The 17136-nt window shown below is 39.7% G+C and overlaps 1 protein-coding gene across 1 annotated transcript; it reads left to right on the plus strand.

Moving 5' to 3' along the window:
* The first annotated feature begins 532 nt into the window (after positions 1–532).
* LOC117289197 lies at positions 533–13529 on the plus strand. The gene is made up of 4 exons (XM_033770205.1): positions 533–731; positions 4001–4469; positions 4654–4752; positions 5556–13529. Exons 2-4 carry the CDS (start codon positions 4003–4005, stop codon positions 13399–13401), a joined length of 8412 nt encoding a protein of 2803 aa, XP_033626096.1. The 5' UTR covers positions 533–731; positions 4001–4002; the 3' UTR covers positions 13402–13529.
* The last annotated feature ends 3607 nt before the right edge of the window (positions 13530–17136 follow it).

The raw sequence follows: 17136 nt of genomic DNA on the forward strand, positions 1-17136 counted from the left end.
TGTTAATTGTTATGATTTGTAATGATTTCTAGTAGACTGCTGGACTTGCGATCACAAGGTTGTGTGTTCAAAACCTAAATCAAGCTAAATTCTGATTTGCCAATGACTTAGTTACTGAATCACAATTTATTGATTTGTACATTTCATAATCAGAGACGTTCAACCAATGTTTGTTTGTATAAGTGAGAGATTGGTTGTTGCCAGCTTGGTGTTTATATCCCAATTGCGGGCAAAATGTTAGACTTGGTAAATATTACCACAAATGTTGTTATACTGTAAACTTTTCACAAGGCTATTGCCTATTAAAACATAATTCCATCCACATAATTATGTTAGTGGCGCTGGATAAAAAAAAATAAAAGAAAACTTTGCAATATTGTCTGCTATTTTTTTTTCATATAAAATCTGTAGTTCCTTTTTTGCCCCAACGGCCGCCCGTAGTACACAGCCATTGCGACATATCGGGGAATTCCCGCGGATGAGAAATCAACAATTGTTTGTGTGTCAATTAAGCGGCATACAAAACCGGTTCTTTAAAGGCACAGGGGTGTTTTTTTTTTGTCTGGGGGAGTAATCAGTTTTTGTAACCCTGATCCGGTGGATATATGACAGAAATCAAAAGTGAACTGCCTTATCGAATGTGTTGATCCTAGTGGCTGATCCTAGTCTGTGACTTTCACATCGAAGGCCGTACTCTTGGAAGTATAGATCGAATTACACGGTGTTTGTAGGTAAGATGAGTATGCAAGAACTCATGTATCATGTACGTCAACATGATACCGGACTGCATATTGGATCGTTGCACTCGAAATTACCACTGCCGTAGTGCTTTTCAATGGGGTAGTAATGTTAAGGAAACAAAGTTAAACAGCTACCTGAGCGGAATGTTTTAAACGGAAATGGTATTTTAACTTGTTTATAATGCACTTGTTCACCATTTTATTGTAATTTTGATATGTGTACACTTCTGAACTTCAAGCACAAATTGTGAGGAGCAAATCTAAACTGCTAAAAAAAATGCGGACGGAATGGCGTCCAGAAACAATGTGACAAAATAAAAACTGCTGGTCCCTTCATGTCGCAACTCGCTCATTACACATGCTCTTGTACAATTATTCGAATCATTTAGTTTAATACACATCTAATCTAATCATGGTACCTGCCTTGATATTTGTTAATATAATTAGATTTAGAGTAGGCTATACAAACTCATTATCATAATTACCATCCATCGACAGAGCGGTTAGCTTCCAAGGCATTCTGGTTTATCCACCAAAGATACAGTCAATGCCAAGTCTTATAATAGAGGCAGTGGACACTATCGGTATAATTACTCAAAATAATTATAAGCATAAAACCTTACTTGGTAATGTTAGCAAGTAATGGGGAGAGGTTGATAGTATAAAACATTGTGAGAAACGGCTTCCTCTGAAGTTACGTAGTTTTAGAGAAAGAAGTAATTTTCCATAAATTTGATTTTGAGACCTCAAATTTAGAACTTGAGGTCTCAAAATCAAGCATCTGAAATATTATCTCGCAACTTTGACGACCGATTATATTGAGCTCAAATTTTCACAGGTTTGGTATTTTATGCATATGTTGAGATACACCAAGTAAGAAGATATTGAAAATTACCAATAGTGTCCAGTGTCCTTGAACTAATTCAACAGTAAACGAACAGTATCACAAATAATATTTTGTAATAACGAGTTTGTTGACGTACTTGATTTGGGATGGCAATGCTAACTTGCAAGACATTACATGGTTTTTAAATTTTATATACTTTAAACTCCCAGTTAAGAATTAAACCGGATTACGGATCTAAAGGGATCTGACCAATTTCTGGGTCAGGCTAGCCTTGTCCAAGACTATTATTACCACTGCTACGAATTCAAGGCAGTGGACACTATTGGTAATTACTCAAAATAATTATTATCATAAAACCTTACTTGGTAACGAGTTATCGGGAGAGGTTGGTAGTATAAAACATTGTGAGAAACGGCTCCCTTTGAAGTGGAGTAGTTTTAGAAAAAGAAGTAAACTTCCACGAATTTGATTTCGAGACCTCAGATTTAGAATTTGAGATATCTAAACCAACCATCTAAGAGTACATAACTTCGTGTGACATGGGTGTTTTTTCTTTTATTTTTACTTCGCAACTTCGACGACCAATTGAGTTAAAATGTTCACAGGTTTGTTATTTTATGCCTATGTTTTGATACACCAAGTGAGAAGATATTGAAAAGTACCAATAGTGTCCAGTTTCTTTAAACTGAGATGAACTAATTCGTTCTTTAAGAAGGCAACATTAAACGAACATATCACAAATAATGTTTTGTTATAACGAGTTTGTTCACGTACTTAATTTGGGATGACAATGCTAACTGCAAGACATTACATGGTTTCTTAAATTGATATACTTTAAACTCCCAGTTGAGAATTGATACCGGATTACGGATCTAAAGGGATCTGACCAATTTCTGGTCAGGCTTACCCGGAAAGTGGTTACCAAATAATAATACTTTAACTACGGTAGTGCGTAAACACGCTTACTTTCCCATTAAAAGACACTGGACACTACTATTAATATTTGTCAAATTACCAAGCTCAATCGGTCATGAGTGGGAAGATAATAATGAAAGAAAAAACACCCCTTTTACACGAAGTTGCGTGCTTTCAGATGCTTGATTTTGATACCTCAAATTCTAAATCTGAGGTCTCGAAATCACATTCGTGGAAATTTACTTCTTTTTCGAAAACTACTCCACTTCAAATGGAGCCGTTTCTCACAATGTTTTTTATACTTCCAACCTCTCCCCATTACTCGTTACAAAGTAAAGTTTTGTGCTAATAATCATTTTGAGTAATTACCTTTTTTAGATCAATAATTGTGGCCCGTTATTATAAGCCTTGTATTTTTATAGCGCATTTACAATAACTGTATCAAATGTTTGTTTACACTGCAACCATAATTTGCACACAGAAAATGTGAAATGTAGCTTTTGCATTTTTTCTTTATCGGGTTAATGTAAACTCCCCGATGAGAAATCGACAATGAGTTCTAAAGGTTGGGGTCAAAAGTTCAAAGCAATCAACTCAGAACTTCATATTACACATGCGCAAGTAGCAGCGGGTGGGTTTTGAGTGGGGTCGGAGTACAGCAATCAGTTTTTTGTGATATGAGTTTTAATTCCCTAAACTTGGAATCTGGGAAGAGATGCTGTCAGTTAAACGCTTCTCAGATTACGTATTCCTATTAGAGAATATTCCTTCTGCGGACGAAACAAAATCGCTCCGGATTTTCAGCGATATCTCAAAAACACGACCACCTTTTGAAACAGTGTTCCCACGTACATGTACATTTGTAAAGGATAAAAACAAGGTTCCAAAACAAAAGGTATAATTTGCCTTAAAGGATTTGGATACTTTTTCAAAATGTCCACAGATTTACATTCAACAGAAATGAGTAAAACAATGTCATGAAAATACGTTTTTACATGCTTAAAATAATTTTCGTCTCATGATCACTGAGACGAAAATTATTTTCATGACATCGTTTTACTCATTTCCCCAAAACTACAGCACCTCAGCACGAAATATTTTCAGTGATGCTTTCTACTATCATCATCTTCAAACTGTGTAAGTTTGGTGTAAATCTGTGGACATTGTGTTTTTTGCCCTACAAAAAGTACAAAAACCCTTTAATGCAAATTAGCTCCTAGTGGATGATACCCATGCCTACATCCTTGTATTGAATGTGAAGGGGATTCCCCTGTTTCAGCCCCATAAGTAGATGGAAGAACCTTGAAGTGGCCTTGTGAGGTTAGGTAAACTCTAATAAAAAATAAAATGTATCAGCCTCAATGTTGTCATTTCCCTATGCTACTCAAGCCGATAAAATGTCGGCCAAGGAGCAGTTACAGTTAAGTATGAATTTCCTTTTTGTCCACAAACGGTGAGAGTACAAGTATTGACTTCACTCGAAATGTTTTTTTTCTAGCTATGGATCGCAACGCAGATTCAGATGAATATACTGGCCAACAAGAGCAACAGTCGGGTACCCGACCCAATCCTCATTTGCTCCGCATAACAGGTCCAGAAACACGACATGAACGATCCTGGAGGGTTGACGGAGCGTCACGAGGTGTTGTTGGCGGACAGTCAAACGGGAATAACTTAACATGGACTCGATCAAGTAATCACAGCGCCGCTCCGGCTGCTGGCTCCTGGAGGAACATCAACAGGGAAGCAAGTGGAGGTGCTCGGCCCAAGGATAGCAATACGTCTTGGAGGAGAAACAATTTAGAGAAAGAAGGAGACTCAAAGACTCAAATAGAACGTCAGGAAACGTCAAACTGGCGACGTGGTAGAGCAGAGCGTCAGGGAGAAGGGACAACGGAACAGCCAAGGGACACTTCTACGATCAGTTGTGACTTCTTCAGACGGCCAGGTAAACCGATGAACAGCAGGTAAGTTCATAATAGAACCATTTATCAACCTAGACATTTATTTTTAGTATCGCACACAAAATAATACTCCGTTATCAAAGAAATACATTTCAAGCGAGCAAACGTTTGAAAGAAATGTTGTATATTTTCGACAATTAGCTGAAAGTGCTATATTAACATTACTATTTTACCATTCAAATACTAGGGCAGAGCGTCAGGGAGAAGGGACAACGGAACAGCCAAGGGACACTGCTACGATCAGTCGTTACTTCTTTAGACGGCCAGGTAAACCGAGCAGCAATGGGTAAGTTAATAGTTAAGATGAGGGTTTACGTTTGGTAGTCACTCTTGATTTTTAAAGGAACATTACATAATTGTTTTTTTGCTAACAAAACAGTTGCTGGCAGTGTAAGCACTTTAGGTAATCCATCATGCAACAATTGACAAATAATCTCCATGTAAGGACATAAATGGTTCGGATGTGACAATATCATAAACAAAAGTCGACAATTCTTTTTAAAATAAAAACTCGCAAATTAATTTGATTCTGTAAAATTACAGTTATATAGGATTAAAACAAACAAACGGTTCAAAAACTGAAGTTCACTTTGCCTTTGACTATTAATTGAATACGGCAACATGGGATAAATATGTTTTGCACACTAAAATGTTCTTCTATCAAACAAATGAATTTTATGCAAGCAAAGTTACGTTTGTCACAAAATAAGTTGTATCATGAATGGAAAATCAACTAATATTTAACAAAATCATGTATTTTAGGTTTATTATTCAACACAAAATTAAACGACAGTGTAATCGTTAAAGAACCAATACTGGTCAAGAAAAAAAAAACTAACACAGTAATTTAAACTATCAATTTTAAAATGTCACAAAAAAAGTTTATTGAAAAACAAATCCGTTATCACAAACAAGTTTGGTAATTCATCCTTACTTCAGAGTATGTACTCAGCAAACTGAACGAATTGCCTTCATTGATTTGCCATTGTAAACGGGTTGCATTTTTCAAAAGCCGAACATTTTAAACCAAACAACATCTTCAAAAAACAAATCCAAAATGCTGAGAATGTTTTACTGTTTAAATTTCAGGGGGTCAACAACCTCGAGCCCAACCAGTCCTCCAACCCCTGTAGAAGAAACTAAATGGCGTCGAGGACAGAGCGACGTTTGTTCGAGATCAGGGAGATACACAGGTCAAGTTCAAGTACAGCAGACTCCCAAGACGCCCTCAATGTCAGAGGAAGAACTCAAGACACTGCTGACGGCCAGTCCACAAGAAGTTCTCTCCAAGCTTCTGAGCAGAAAACACGAATGGTTGGCACTTTTAAATCTAGACTCATTCAATGATAATGTAATGACGTTAATACTTGGTGTTTTGTCGTGTATTTGTGATTTAAATGTAGATCCAAAAGTAAAGCAGGATATTCATATGGTATTCAGTATGATAGAGTCTGAAGGGTTTCTCAGTAAACATTTGACGAGATACTTAGTAGGTTTGTCCACACAACAGCCGCATGATGATCAAGAAAGAGATAGTGAAACCCTTGCAAACAGTATCAAAATGATTTTGAAATTTCTGCAAGTTTTCCTTGAACACAAGCCAGAAATTTATGGTGAAATGGGCGTGGTTCTGATTCTTCTCGAGAAGGCTGTTTCCCTGACAGTGGTAGAATCTTGTACTGACATCAATCATAAAGGTCATAGTTACATGATCCAGGTACAGCAGTTGAAAGAATGCTATCATGCACTGGACGAGTCTCATCAGATAAAACAACACGTTAAGGCACGGCAGCCACCAAACAACTTCAGAGAGATTCCAATCATCCCCGACAGTTTAGAGATTCAGAAACCAACAAAGCCATTCTTACGAAAGAACATCTTAAAGGGAAGGTATCAAGACGTCGAGCATTATCTTGATGTGCAGTTCAGGTTGTTGAGGGAGGACTTTGTCGCACCGTTACGGGAAGGTATCGCAGAGTTTCTCTCTAAAGTAAACAATCATCATCAAGACATTCGGGTGTATCGCAAAGTCTCCGTTCAAGGTCAGAAGATTGGGAAAAGAGGTCAGTTCACCCTGGAGTTTGATGTCAAAGGTCTCAACCGTATCAACTGGCAAACCAGCAAGCGTCTGATATATGGTTCATTCGTCTGTCTCACGCAGGACAATTTCAAGAGCATTTTATGTGCGTCTGTGGCAGATCGGAACACGAAGGACTTGGAAAAAGGTCTGGTTGATGTTTGTTTTCTTACCGAGTCTAGTAGAACGCCTACAGGTACCTTTGTCATGGTCGAATCTGCAGCTTATTTTGAAGCCTATCGACACGTCTTACTAGGGCTACAACGAATGAATAGCGACAATTTCCCTTTTGAAAGGTACATTGTGAATGTTTCATGTAATGTTAGAACACCCAAGTATCTGAGCGAAGACTGCTCTGATGTGTATGACCTACGACCATTGGTTGTTGCAACTGATCAGGTCTTTGAAGATGAGGGTCTGACTGAAACCTTCGTAAATGCAGCCTGTGTGTCAATTTTAGATCCACAAAGTTGGCCGACTGCAGAGGCCTTACATCTTGATGAGTCACAGAAGGCAGCTGTGCAGGCAGCGTTGACGAAGGAGTTTGCCATCATCCAAGGTCCACCAGGAACGGGGAAGACTTACATTGGTCTCAAGATCATCGAAATACTTCTGTGCAATACACCTACAACTCCAGACGCGTCTCCAATTCTTGTGGTGTGCTACACAAACCATGCCCTGGATCAGTTTCTGGAGGGAATTCTAAACTTTGGTGAGGAGAATCTGGTTCGTGTTGGAAGCCGAAGCAAAAGTGAAGTGCTTGAGTCTCGAAATCTGTCCTATCTAAAACGACATCTATATCGCCTGTCTAAGAACATGCAGCAAAGGGAAGTACTTAAAGAAACCGAAGCGAGTTTACACGAAACAAAATCAGCAATTCATTGTACACTTCTAAAAGTGGCTTTTGCTAAAACGATCATAATTCAAGTCGAGAAGCTAAACAATGTCATGAGCAACATACATCAACAAAGTTTTCAAAAGAATAAGAAGAGACCTGAGGATCCAACAACAAACCTTCTGAACTGGCTAAATGTGGTTGATATCGATCATGAAAGTGATAGCTCCGATATGTCGAATTCAAATGAAGAAAAAGATGAATTTATTGACGTAGAGGATGAAAGTGCACGGATACAACATGAACGCCGAATCGATGATGAAGATGACTCGAGAGTTTCCGAAGAACAGCGAAAGCAAAATGAGCTTTCCGTATTGAGACAAAATGCAGCATACAGCACTGAATGTAAGAAACGCTGTGGTTCAAATTTGGAGTCCACCCCGAAAGAAGAACTTAAGAAGGGCGACATGATGTCCGATAGAGAAGCTTCTAGTGTCACAAATGTATGGAGTCTGACGTTAAGCGATCGTTGGCGGCTTTACAGACTCTGGGTTAAGAAGTACATTGAAGAGCAGGAGGAGATGCTGACGGGTTACCGCATAAGTTATGACAGCCTTTCAAAGGAAATTCAAGCTGTGAAAAACAACGTAGATTTTGAAGTTCTCTCAAAAGCAAGAGTGATTGGAATGACGACAACAGGTGCGGCCAGATGTCAGTCGGTTCTGCAGCTTCTTGGTCCTCGTATTGTGATAGTGGAAGAGGCTGCTGAAGTTCTTGAAGCTCATATCATCACCGCCCTGGCTGCAAAATGTCAGCATCTTATTCTGATTGGAGATCATCAGCAGCTGAAGCCAAACCCAACAGTCTATCGCCTGGCTAAGGTCTTTAATATGGATACCTCCTTGTTTGAACGGATGATCAACAATGGCGTGCCTTGTCAAACATTGAACCACCAGCATCGTATGCGTCCTGAAATCTCAAAACTCATGAAGAAACATTTTTATAAAAATCTTCACGACGATGAGTCTGTGATGGATTTCGATGACATCAAAGGAGTAGCACATAACATGTTTTTCATTGATCACAATCAGTTTGAAGATGAGGGTGATGACAACAAAACCAAGTCCAATCAGCATGAAGCGGAGGTCCTTGTCGAGTTGTGTAGGTACTTGTTACATCAAGGATATCAGCCCAAACAGATTACCATTCTAACCACCTACTTGGGTCAACTCTTCACCTTTAAGAAACTTATGGATAAAGGGACCTTCGAGGGAGTTCGGGTGTCTGTGGTTGACAATTTCCAGGGAGAAGAAAATGACATTATAATTTTGTCTTTGGTTCGAAGCAACGAAGAGGGCTCCATCGGGTTCCTGAAGACTTCAAATCGTGTTTGTGTTGCTTTGTCTAGAGCTCGCATGGGTTTCTACTGTATTGGCAACGCCAACATCCTGAGAAAGTCTTCTATCTGGAGTAGCATACTAAGAACCCTTGAAGATGAGAAGAAAATTAGCTCCTCGCTTGCATTGGTTTGTCAAAACCATTTAGTAGTAACAGCGGTAGCGTCGGCCAGAGATTTCAAGGAGAAGGTTCAAGACGGAGGTTGTGGCGAGCCATGTGGGTACAGGCTTCCATGTAATCACATATGCAAATTACACTGCCATCCCTTTGATCAAAACCATATAGTTTACAAGTGTCAAGAGCCCTGCTCAAAGTTATGTAGAAGAGAGGAACACACGTGTCCGCTGAAATGCTATGAGGAATGCACACCATGTTCGACAAACGTACACAAACTGATGCCAAAGTGTGGTCATGTTATTCAGGTTGAATGTGAGATGTTTGATTCAGTTACTTGTACCGAACCATGTCCTAGATCACTGCCATGTGGGCATCCATGTAGGAAGGCGTGCGGAGATTCGTGTCCTACTTGTTGTATTGTCGAGGTTTCTAAATCGATGCCAGAGTGTGGTCATGTTATCCAGGTTCAATGTCGTTGGTATGAGTCAATCACTTGTACAGAACCATGTCCTAGGTCACTGTTATGTGGACATCCATGTGGAAAGAAGTGTGGTGATGTATGCACTAGTCAGTGTACCGTCAAGGTTTCTAAACACGTTACAAAGTGTGGCCATGACGTCGTGATGGAATGTATCAAGAACCCCGACTTAACGCCCTGTACTCATCTATGTGACAAGTTGTTGGTATGTGGCCATCGTTGCCCCAAAAAGTGCAGCGAGTCATGTCCAGAGGAAAGATTAGATGACGACAAGATGATGAAGCATTTAAGGATCCATTTAAATTTCAAATCCTTTTGCAAAGAGAAGTGTGAGCGGCCATTGCCTTGCGGCCATCCCTGTCCTAATAAATGTGGCGAACCGTGCCCAAAGGAAACAGTGGACCCAACCTATGGTGAATACATGAAGCTTTACAAAAAAGTTCATGGTTATATTATTGTTGCCGGCAAACTGTTTATGGTGTGTACCCAAATCACGAATAAAAAGCTTCCTGGGTGTGATCATACAGTAGCAGTGCCTTGTCATGCTGATATTACGTCATTAACTTGCAAAGAGACCTGTAATAAAGAGTTATCATGTGGTCATCGGTGCAAAGATAAATGTGGCGTCCCCTGCAAATGCAAACTGAGAGTCAACAGAAAGCTTCCATCTTGTGAACATTCTGCTTGGCTCCCTTGCTACCAAGATGTCAACTCCTATCAATGTGTGAAGAAGTGTCAGAAAATGTTACCATGTGGGCATCCATGTTCCAATACATGCTGTGAACCCTGCCCAAGGGATGGAGAAGACGCCCAAACTGAGAGCACTCGAAACTCACCAGCAAAGGCCTGTCAACGCTCTGTGAGGAAGAAGTTTAGAGGCTGCCACCACAGTGTTGTACTCCCATGTTATAAAGACGTTGAGTCGGTCGTATGTGCAGAAAGGTGTACCAAAGTGTTGTCGTGTAGTCACAAATGTCCAAACCGATGTGGCGATCCATGTCCAAGTAGCAACCCTAAGAAGACAGACACTTACTGTGACTGGATTGATGATGGCAACAGTTCATCTGAACAAGATGACCTCTATGTCAGAAAATGCCAACAGATTGTGAACAAAAAGATACCTTCTTGCGGTCACGTCATAGAAAGTCAATGCTATAAAAGCGTTGAATCACTGGTATGCCCAAAGCCCTGTGAGAAGATTCTTCCATGTGGTCATCAATGCGAAAACAAATGTGGGGAGCCGTGCCCGAACGAAGAATGTACATCCAGTGACGACGAAGAGGAAATGAATGAGAACGAATTTGTAAAACAGAGTTGTCAAGTCACCGTACACAAGCAGCTACCTGACTGTTTGCATTTTATGAATCTTCCGTGCTACAAGAAAGCAGAGTCCGTTGAATGTTCAAATACATGTGAGAAGATACTGAAGTGTGGTCACAAATGTCCAAACCGATGTGGCGATCCATGTCCAAGTAGCAACCCTAAGAAGACAGACACTTACTGTGACTGGATTGATGATGGCAACAGTTCATCTGAACAAGATGACCTCTATGTCAGAAAATGCCAACAGATTGTGAACAAAAAGATACCTTCTTGCGGTCACGTCATAGAAAGTCAATGCTATAAAAGCGTTGAATCACTGGTATGCCCAAAGCCCTGTGAGAAGATTCTTCCATGTGGTCATCAATGCGAAAACAAATGTGGGGAGCCGTGCCCGAACGAAGAATGTACATCCAGTGACGACGAAGAGGAAATGAATGAGAACGAATTTGTAAAACAGAGTTGTCAAGTCACCGTACACAAGCAGCTACCTGACTGTTTGCATTTTATGAATCTTCCGTGCTACAAGAAAGCAGAGTCCGTTGAATGTTCAAATACATGTGAGAAGATACTGAAGTGTGGTCACAAATGTCCAAACCGATGTGGCGATCCATGTCCAAGTAGCAACCCTAAGAAGACAGACACTTACTGTGACTGGATTGATGATGGCAACAGTTCATCTGAACAAGATGACCTCTATGTCAGAAAATGCCAACAGATTGTGAACAAAAAGATACCTTCTTGCGGTCACGTCATAGAAAGTCAATGCTATAAAAGCGTTGAATCACTGGTATGCCCAAAGCCCTGTGAGAAGATTCTTCCATGTGGTCATCAATGCGAAAACAAATGTGGGGAGCCGTGCCCGAACGAAGAATGTACATCCAGTGACGACGAAGAGGAAATGAATGAGAACGAATTTGTAAAACAGAGTTGTCAAGTCACCGTACACAAGCAGCTACCTGACTGTTTGCATTTTATGAATCTTCCGTGCTACAAGAAAGCAGAGTCCGTTGAATGTTCAAATACATGTGAGAAGATACTGAAGTGTGGTCACAAATGTCCAAACCGATGTGGCGATCCATGTCCAAGTAGCAACCCTAAGAAGACAGACACTTACTGTGACTGGATTGATGATGGCAACAGTTCATCTGAACAAGATGACCTCTATGTCAGAAAATGCCAACAGTTTGTGAACAAAAAGATACCTTCTTGCGGTCACGTCATAGAAAGTCCATGCTATAAAAGCGTTGAATCACTGGTATGCCCAAAGCCCTGTGAGAAGATTCTTCCATGTGGTCATCAATGCGAAAACAAATGTGGGGAGCCGTGCCCGAACGAAGAATGTACATCCAGTGACGACGAAGAGGAAATGAATGAGAACGAATTTGTAAAACAGAAATGCCAAGTCACCGTTTCCAAGCAGCTACCTGACTGTTTGCATTTTATGAATCTTCCGTGCTACAAGAAAGCAGAGTCCGTTGAATGTTCAAATACATGTGAGAAGATACTGAAGTGTGGTCACAAATGTCCAAACCGATGTGGCGATCCATGTCCAAGTAGCAACCCTAAGAAGACAGACACTTACTGTGACTGGATTGATGATGGCAACAGTTCATCTGAACAAGATGACCTCTATGTCAGAAAATGCCAACAGTTTGTGAACAAAAAGATACCTTCTTGCGGTCACGTCATAGAAAGTCAATGCTATAAAAGCGTTGAATCACTGGTATGCCCAAAGCCCTGTGAGAAGATTCTTCCATGTGGTCATCAATGCGAAAACAAATGTGGGGAGCCGTGCCCGAACGAAGAATGTACATCCAATGACGACGAAGAGGAAATGAATGAAAACGAATTTGTAAAACAGAAATGCCAAGTCACCGTTTCCAAGCAGCTACCTGACTGCTGGCATTTCATGAATCTTCCTTGCTACAAGAAAGCAGAGTCCGTTGAGTGTTCAAATACATGTGAGAAGATACTGAAGTGTGGTCACAAATGTCCAAACCGATGTGGCGATCCATGTCCAAGTAGCAACCCTAAGAAGACAGACACTTGCTATGACTGGAATGATGATGGCAACAGTTCATCTGAGCAAGATGACCTCTATGTCAGAAAATGCCAACAGTTTGTGAACAAAAAGATACCTTCTTGCGGTCACGTCATAGAAAGTCAATGCTATAAAAGCGTTGAATCACTGGTATGCCCAAAGCCCTGTGAGAAGATTCTTCCATGTGGTCATCAATGCGAAAACAAATGTGGGGAGCCGTGCCCGAACGAAGAATGTACATCCAATGACGACGAAGAGGAAATGAATGAAAACGAATTTGTAAAACAGAAATGCCAAGTCACCGTTTCCAAGCAGCTACCTGACTGTTTGCATTTTATGAATCTTCCGTGCTACAAGAAAGCAGAGTCCGTTGATTGTTCAAATCCATGTGAGAAGAAACTGAAGTGTGGTCACAAATGCCCAAATGAATGTGGTGAGACGTGTCTTGAGTCAGAACAGTGTGACGAGCTTGTGGAAAGGAACCTTCCTGGTTGTGGTCACAAAGTAAAAACAAACTGTAGCAGGAATGTTAAACTAATCACTTGCAGAGAGAAATGTGAAAAGGTTTTGCAGTGCGGTCATGTTATCAAATTAGCCTGCTGGAAAACATCTTATTCTGCAGCTATTACTATTTGTATGTTGTGTTTGTATGGAAATAAATGTTGATTGATTGATTGATTGATTGATTGATTGATTCTGCAGCTATTACTAGTTGTCGGGAACCGTGCAGTCATTTACTTCGTTGTGGTCACAACTGTCCCGGTACATGTGGTTCCTGTGCAAGACCTGGAGGAGCACATAAAGTTTGCAATAACAAATGTGGAACTCCTTCTTTGTGGACATAGGTGCTCGGAAATGTGCTGTGATCATGAGCTCTGTTCACCACACAAACTTTGCAATAGATTTTCACGGTTTCCCACAAAATCCACGAAGAGTTTCATATGTAAGCATCGGGGCAAAGGACTTACCACTTCTTGTAACCTTCCGTGCATCCAAAAGCTTCGTTGCAATCATATCTGTCTTGGTGTTTGTGGTGAACCCTGTCCTCCTGTTTGTCGTATGTGTCACAAAAAGGATGTCGCTGACAAATATCCTCCGGGACCCATCCTTCCGAAGGAAACATTCATATACCTTGAAGACTGTGGACATCTTTGTGAAACACGGTTTCTTGATGAAATGTTTGCAGGTTTCCAGCCATCTGGAACAAGCTTTGTGCAGATCCAACCAGCTCTGTGCCCTAAATGCCATACACCAATTCGTACATGTCCACGTTATGAAGACGCCCTTCGCACAATCAAAGTCAGTAGACATAGCCAGAGAGAAATGTAACCAAGACCGATTTGTTAAGCTTTCTTTTGCTGTGGGTGGGTGGATGAGGTGTCCGGAAGGTCATGTTTTCTGTCAAGACAAAGCATCAGATGATTTACTTTGCCCTGATTGCTCTTCCTACTAGCAATCAGAATCTTCAAGCGATGACATGAAATATTGTGAATGAGGACCAATGCAAACACTATGGGAAGCATACGTTTAATGACAGTGGACACTATTGGTAATTGTCAAAGACCAGTCTTTTCACTTGGTGTATATCAACACATGCATAAAATAACAAACCTGTGAGATTTGAGCTCAATCGGTTGTCGAAGTTGCGAGATAATAATGAAAGACAAAAACATTCGTCACACAAAGTTATGTGCTTTCAGACGCTTGTTTTCGAGACTTAAAATTCTAAACTTGAGGTCTCGAAATCAAATTCGTGAAAAATTACTTCTTTCTCGAAAAATACTTCACTTCAGACGGAGCTGTTTCACTGCCTTTAAAGCAAACTTACCAAGTAAATTTCCATGTTTACGTAGTTGTGAGCATGCGCACATTACCAAGAACATTTGACTTTACCTGGTAAGTCTTTACTACCACCAAGCGTCCAAAAAGAAGGATGAAAATATCAATGTATCTCAGATATTGACTTACCATTTTTTAATAAAGGTTCACATGATGATTCACCCGGTGGTGCAGGGTTCATGCAATGGATCACGTGATGGATCGTGAATGGGTCACGTGGTGAATCACGAGATGGTTCACGCGATTGTTCAGTGATGGTTCATGTTATTTCACGTTTTTTGGGACGGTTCGCGTTATAGTTAGGCTACGCGGGTGTATTTTTTAAACAACGTTGTAATGTGAGAAAAATGTGTTGTAAAATCTGTGTTTTGAAAGTAAGCTTTAAAGGGAATGTACACTATTGGTAATTGTCAAAGACCCGTGTTCTCACTTGGTGTATCGAACTTGCGAAGTAATAGTGAAAGAAAAAACACACTTGTCACACAAAGTTGTGTGCGTTTGGATGGTTGATTTCGAGACCTCAAATTCTAATTCTATCTCGAAAACTATGGCACTTCAGAGGGAGCCGTTTTTCACAATGTGTTATACCATCAACCTCTCCCCATTACTCGTCACCAAGAAAGATTTTATGATAATTTTTTTGAGTAATTACCAATAGTGTCCACTGCCTTTAATGTGGTCATTTATTTGTAGCCGTCATAACTGGGTTAGAACTGATCCGGACTGCGGGGTCAGGAGGAAACCATGTTTGGTCAGGGTGACCCGGAAACTGGTCAAACATTGGGTTTTAATTTGGATTCTGCGCCTGATCCATTTATTGGTTGCGTTAACACAGATTCCGGGTCAATCTGATCCAGATCGGCTCAGGGAAGATATGAACAAAACAAATAAATATATTTTCAGTGCTTGCAGTGTTATCTATGCATTAACTACTCAAAATTAATGGTTTAAAGCTTATTAGTACATTGCTGTATATAAAGAAAACATGACAAAGTAAACATTATAGACCTATATATGGAAAACAATTGAACCGTAAGCTTTTAAATATTATGTGGAATAAGCTATGTAAAGCAATTTGTGTTTTTATGGTTTACAATTTTGTGTTCGTAATGCGTTTAAAAGTACTGAATTATAACACTCAAACTGGACCTGTTTAACGTAACATTTCATTATTACATAATATGAATATTACACGAAGAGCGACACATTATTGCGAACATTTTGTTCAGAACCTGGAGAGATTTATTGAATTCCATGGAATTTTCTGTAGAATCAGAGAGAGCTAGCAGCCCTTGATAAGTTGTTAAGTTGATGACTGTTGAAAGATCACTTATGAAATCCCTAAATATTTATGTGTCTCTATTACACGCTTTCTGTGAGTCCTTGATTTAACTTGCCGTATTATCAGTATTTTCATGACAGATTTCTTGGTGATTTCCAATACTTTTTACTTAAAGTATTATACATCCTCGATGCAAATTTAATCTTTTAACATCTATTATTATCGTTGTGGTAGCCTTTGCCAAAACATGATTCGAACTGCCTCTAGCCACCGGGCAATCTCGGTGCATGATCTAGTTTGGTAAGACACTGCTCTAGAGTTGCAAGGGTCGTTGGTTCGAATCCCACCCGAGTAATATGCCTGTGATTTTTTTTTACCGAACAATGCTATAACACACATCGGTGTATAATGAGTAAAAACCAAAACTAATTGTAAAAGAAAATATCAGAACTATTACGCTTTTTGTAGTCCTATACGAAAGTTTAGTGTTGCTATGATTGTATGCATAATGCCGGCATGTATTACTTCATTGATTGTTTTGAGGGTATTATTAGTGTTTCAACACAGATTTTGGTCGACAAAAATGTGTATCTGAATCCTTATACATTATAAGCATTATACACGGTGAATGTATGGCTTTATAAGCTGTGTTTCACGTTGTAATGGGCCAATAATTGTAAACACCAGAGGTTATTTCTTGCTGGATAGTTCAATTCAATCGGACAATGCATCAATGTGTTGAATGTTCTAGTGCATAAATTATTCTATTGTTTGTAACACCGTAAACACAATGTCCACAGATTTACATTAAAATTACACCGCTTGAAAGATATTGATAGTAGAAAGCGTTCCTTAAAATATTACTTTTAAATTAGGTAAGACATGCAACATTTTCGTTTGTTGTTTAGTTTTCCCCTCACAAAACAAAGGTCAATTCTCGATATGCACATAAAACAAATCCTTTTAAAAATTTATTGTTGTAAGAGGGGGTTGGGGTCTAGGAGAAGTTCAAAAATAGCACCTCCCCGCAATTGAAGTTTTTTGAGACCAATATGCACTGACCTTAACCCCTACTACTTATATTGATCTGATCGATGAAGATTGTGCACAGGTAAGGATACAAAAAAACATTAGATCCAGCAAACACGGCCATTAATTTGGTTGTGTGTAGCAGAGTCCAAGTAAAAGTCATCTGCCTTAAAAAATACAAATTTGAAGATTATTGATACTATAGGCTAATAAACTCCTCTCATAAAAAAAGTACACAAAATACCATTTGT

This window comes from Asterias rubens, chromosome 4 (genome assembly GCF_902459465.1).
Source record: "Asterias rubens chromosome 4, eAstRub1.3, whole genome shotgun sequence".
Taxonomy (NCBI): domain Eukaryota; kingdom Metazoa; phylum Echinodermata; class Asteroidea; order Forcipulatida; family Asteriidae; genus Asterias; species Asterias rubens.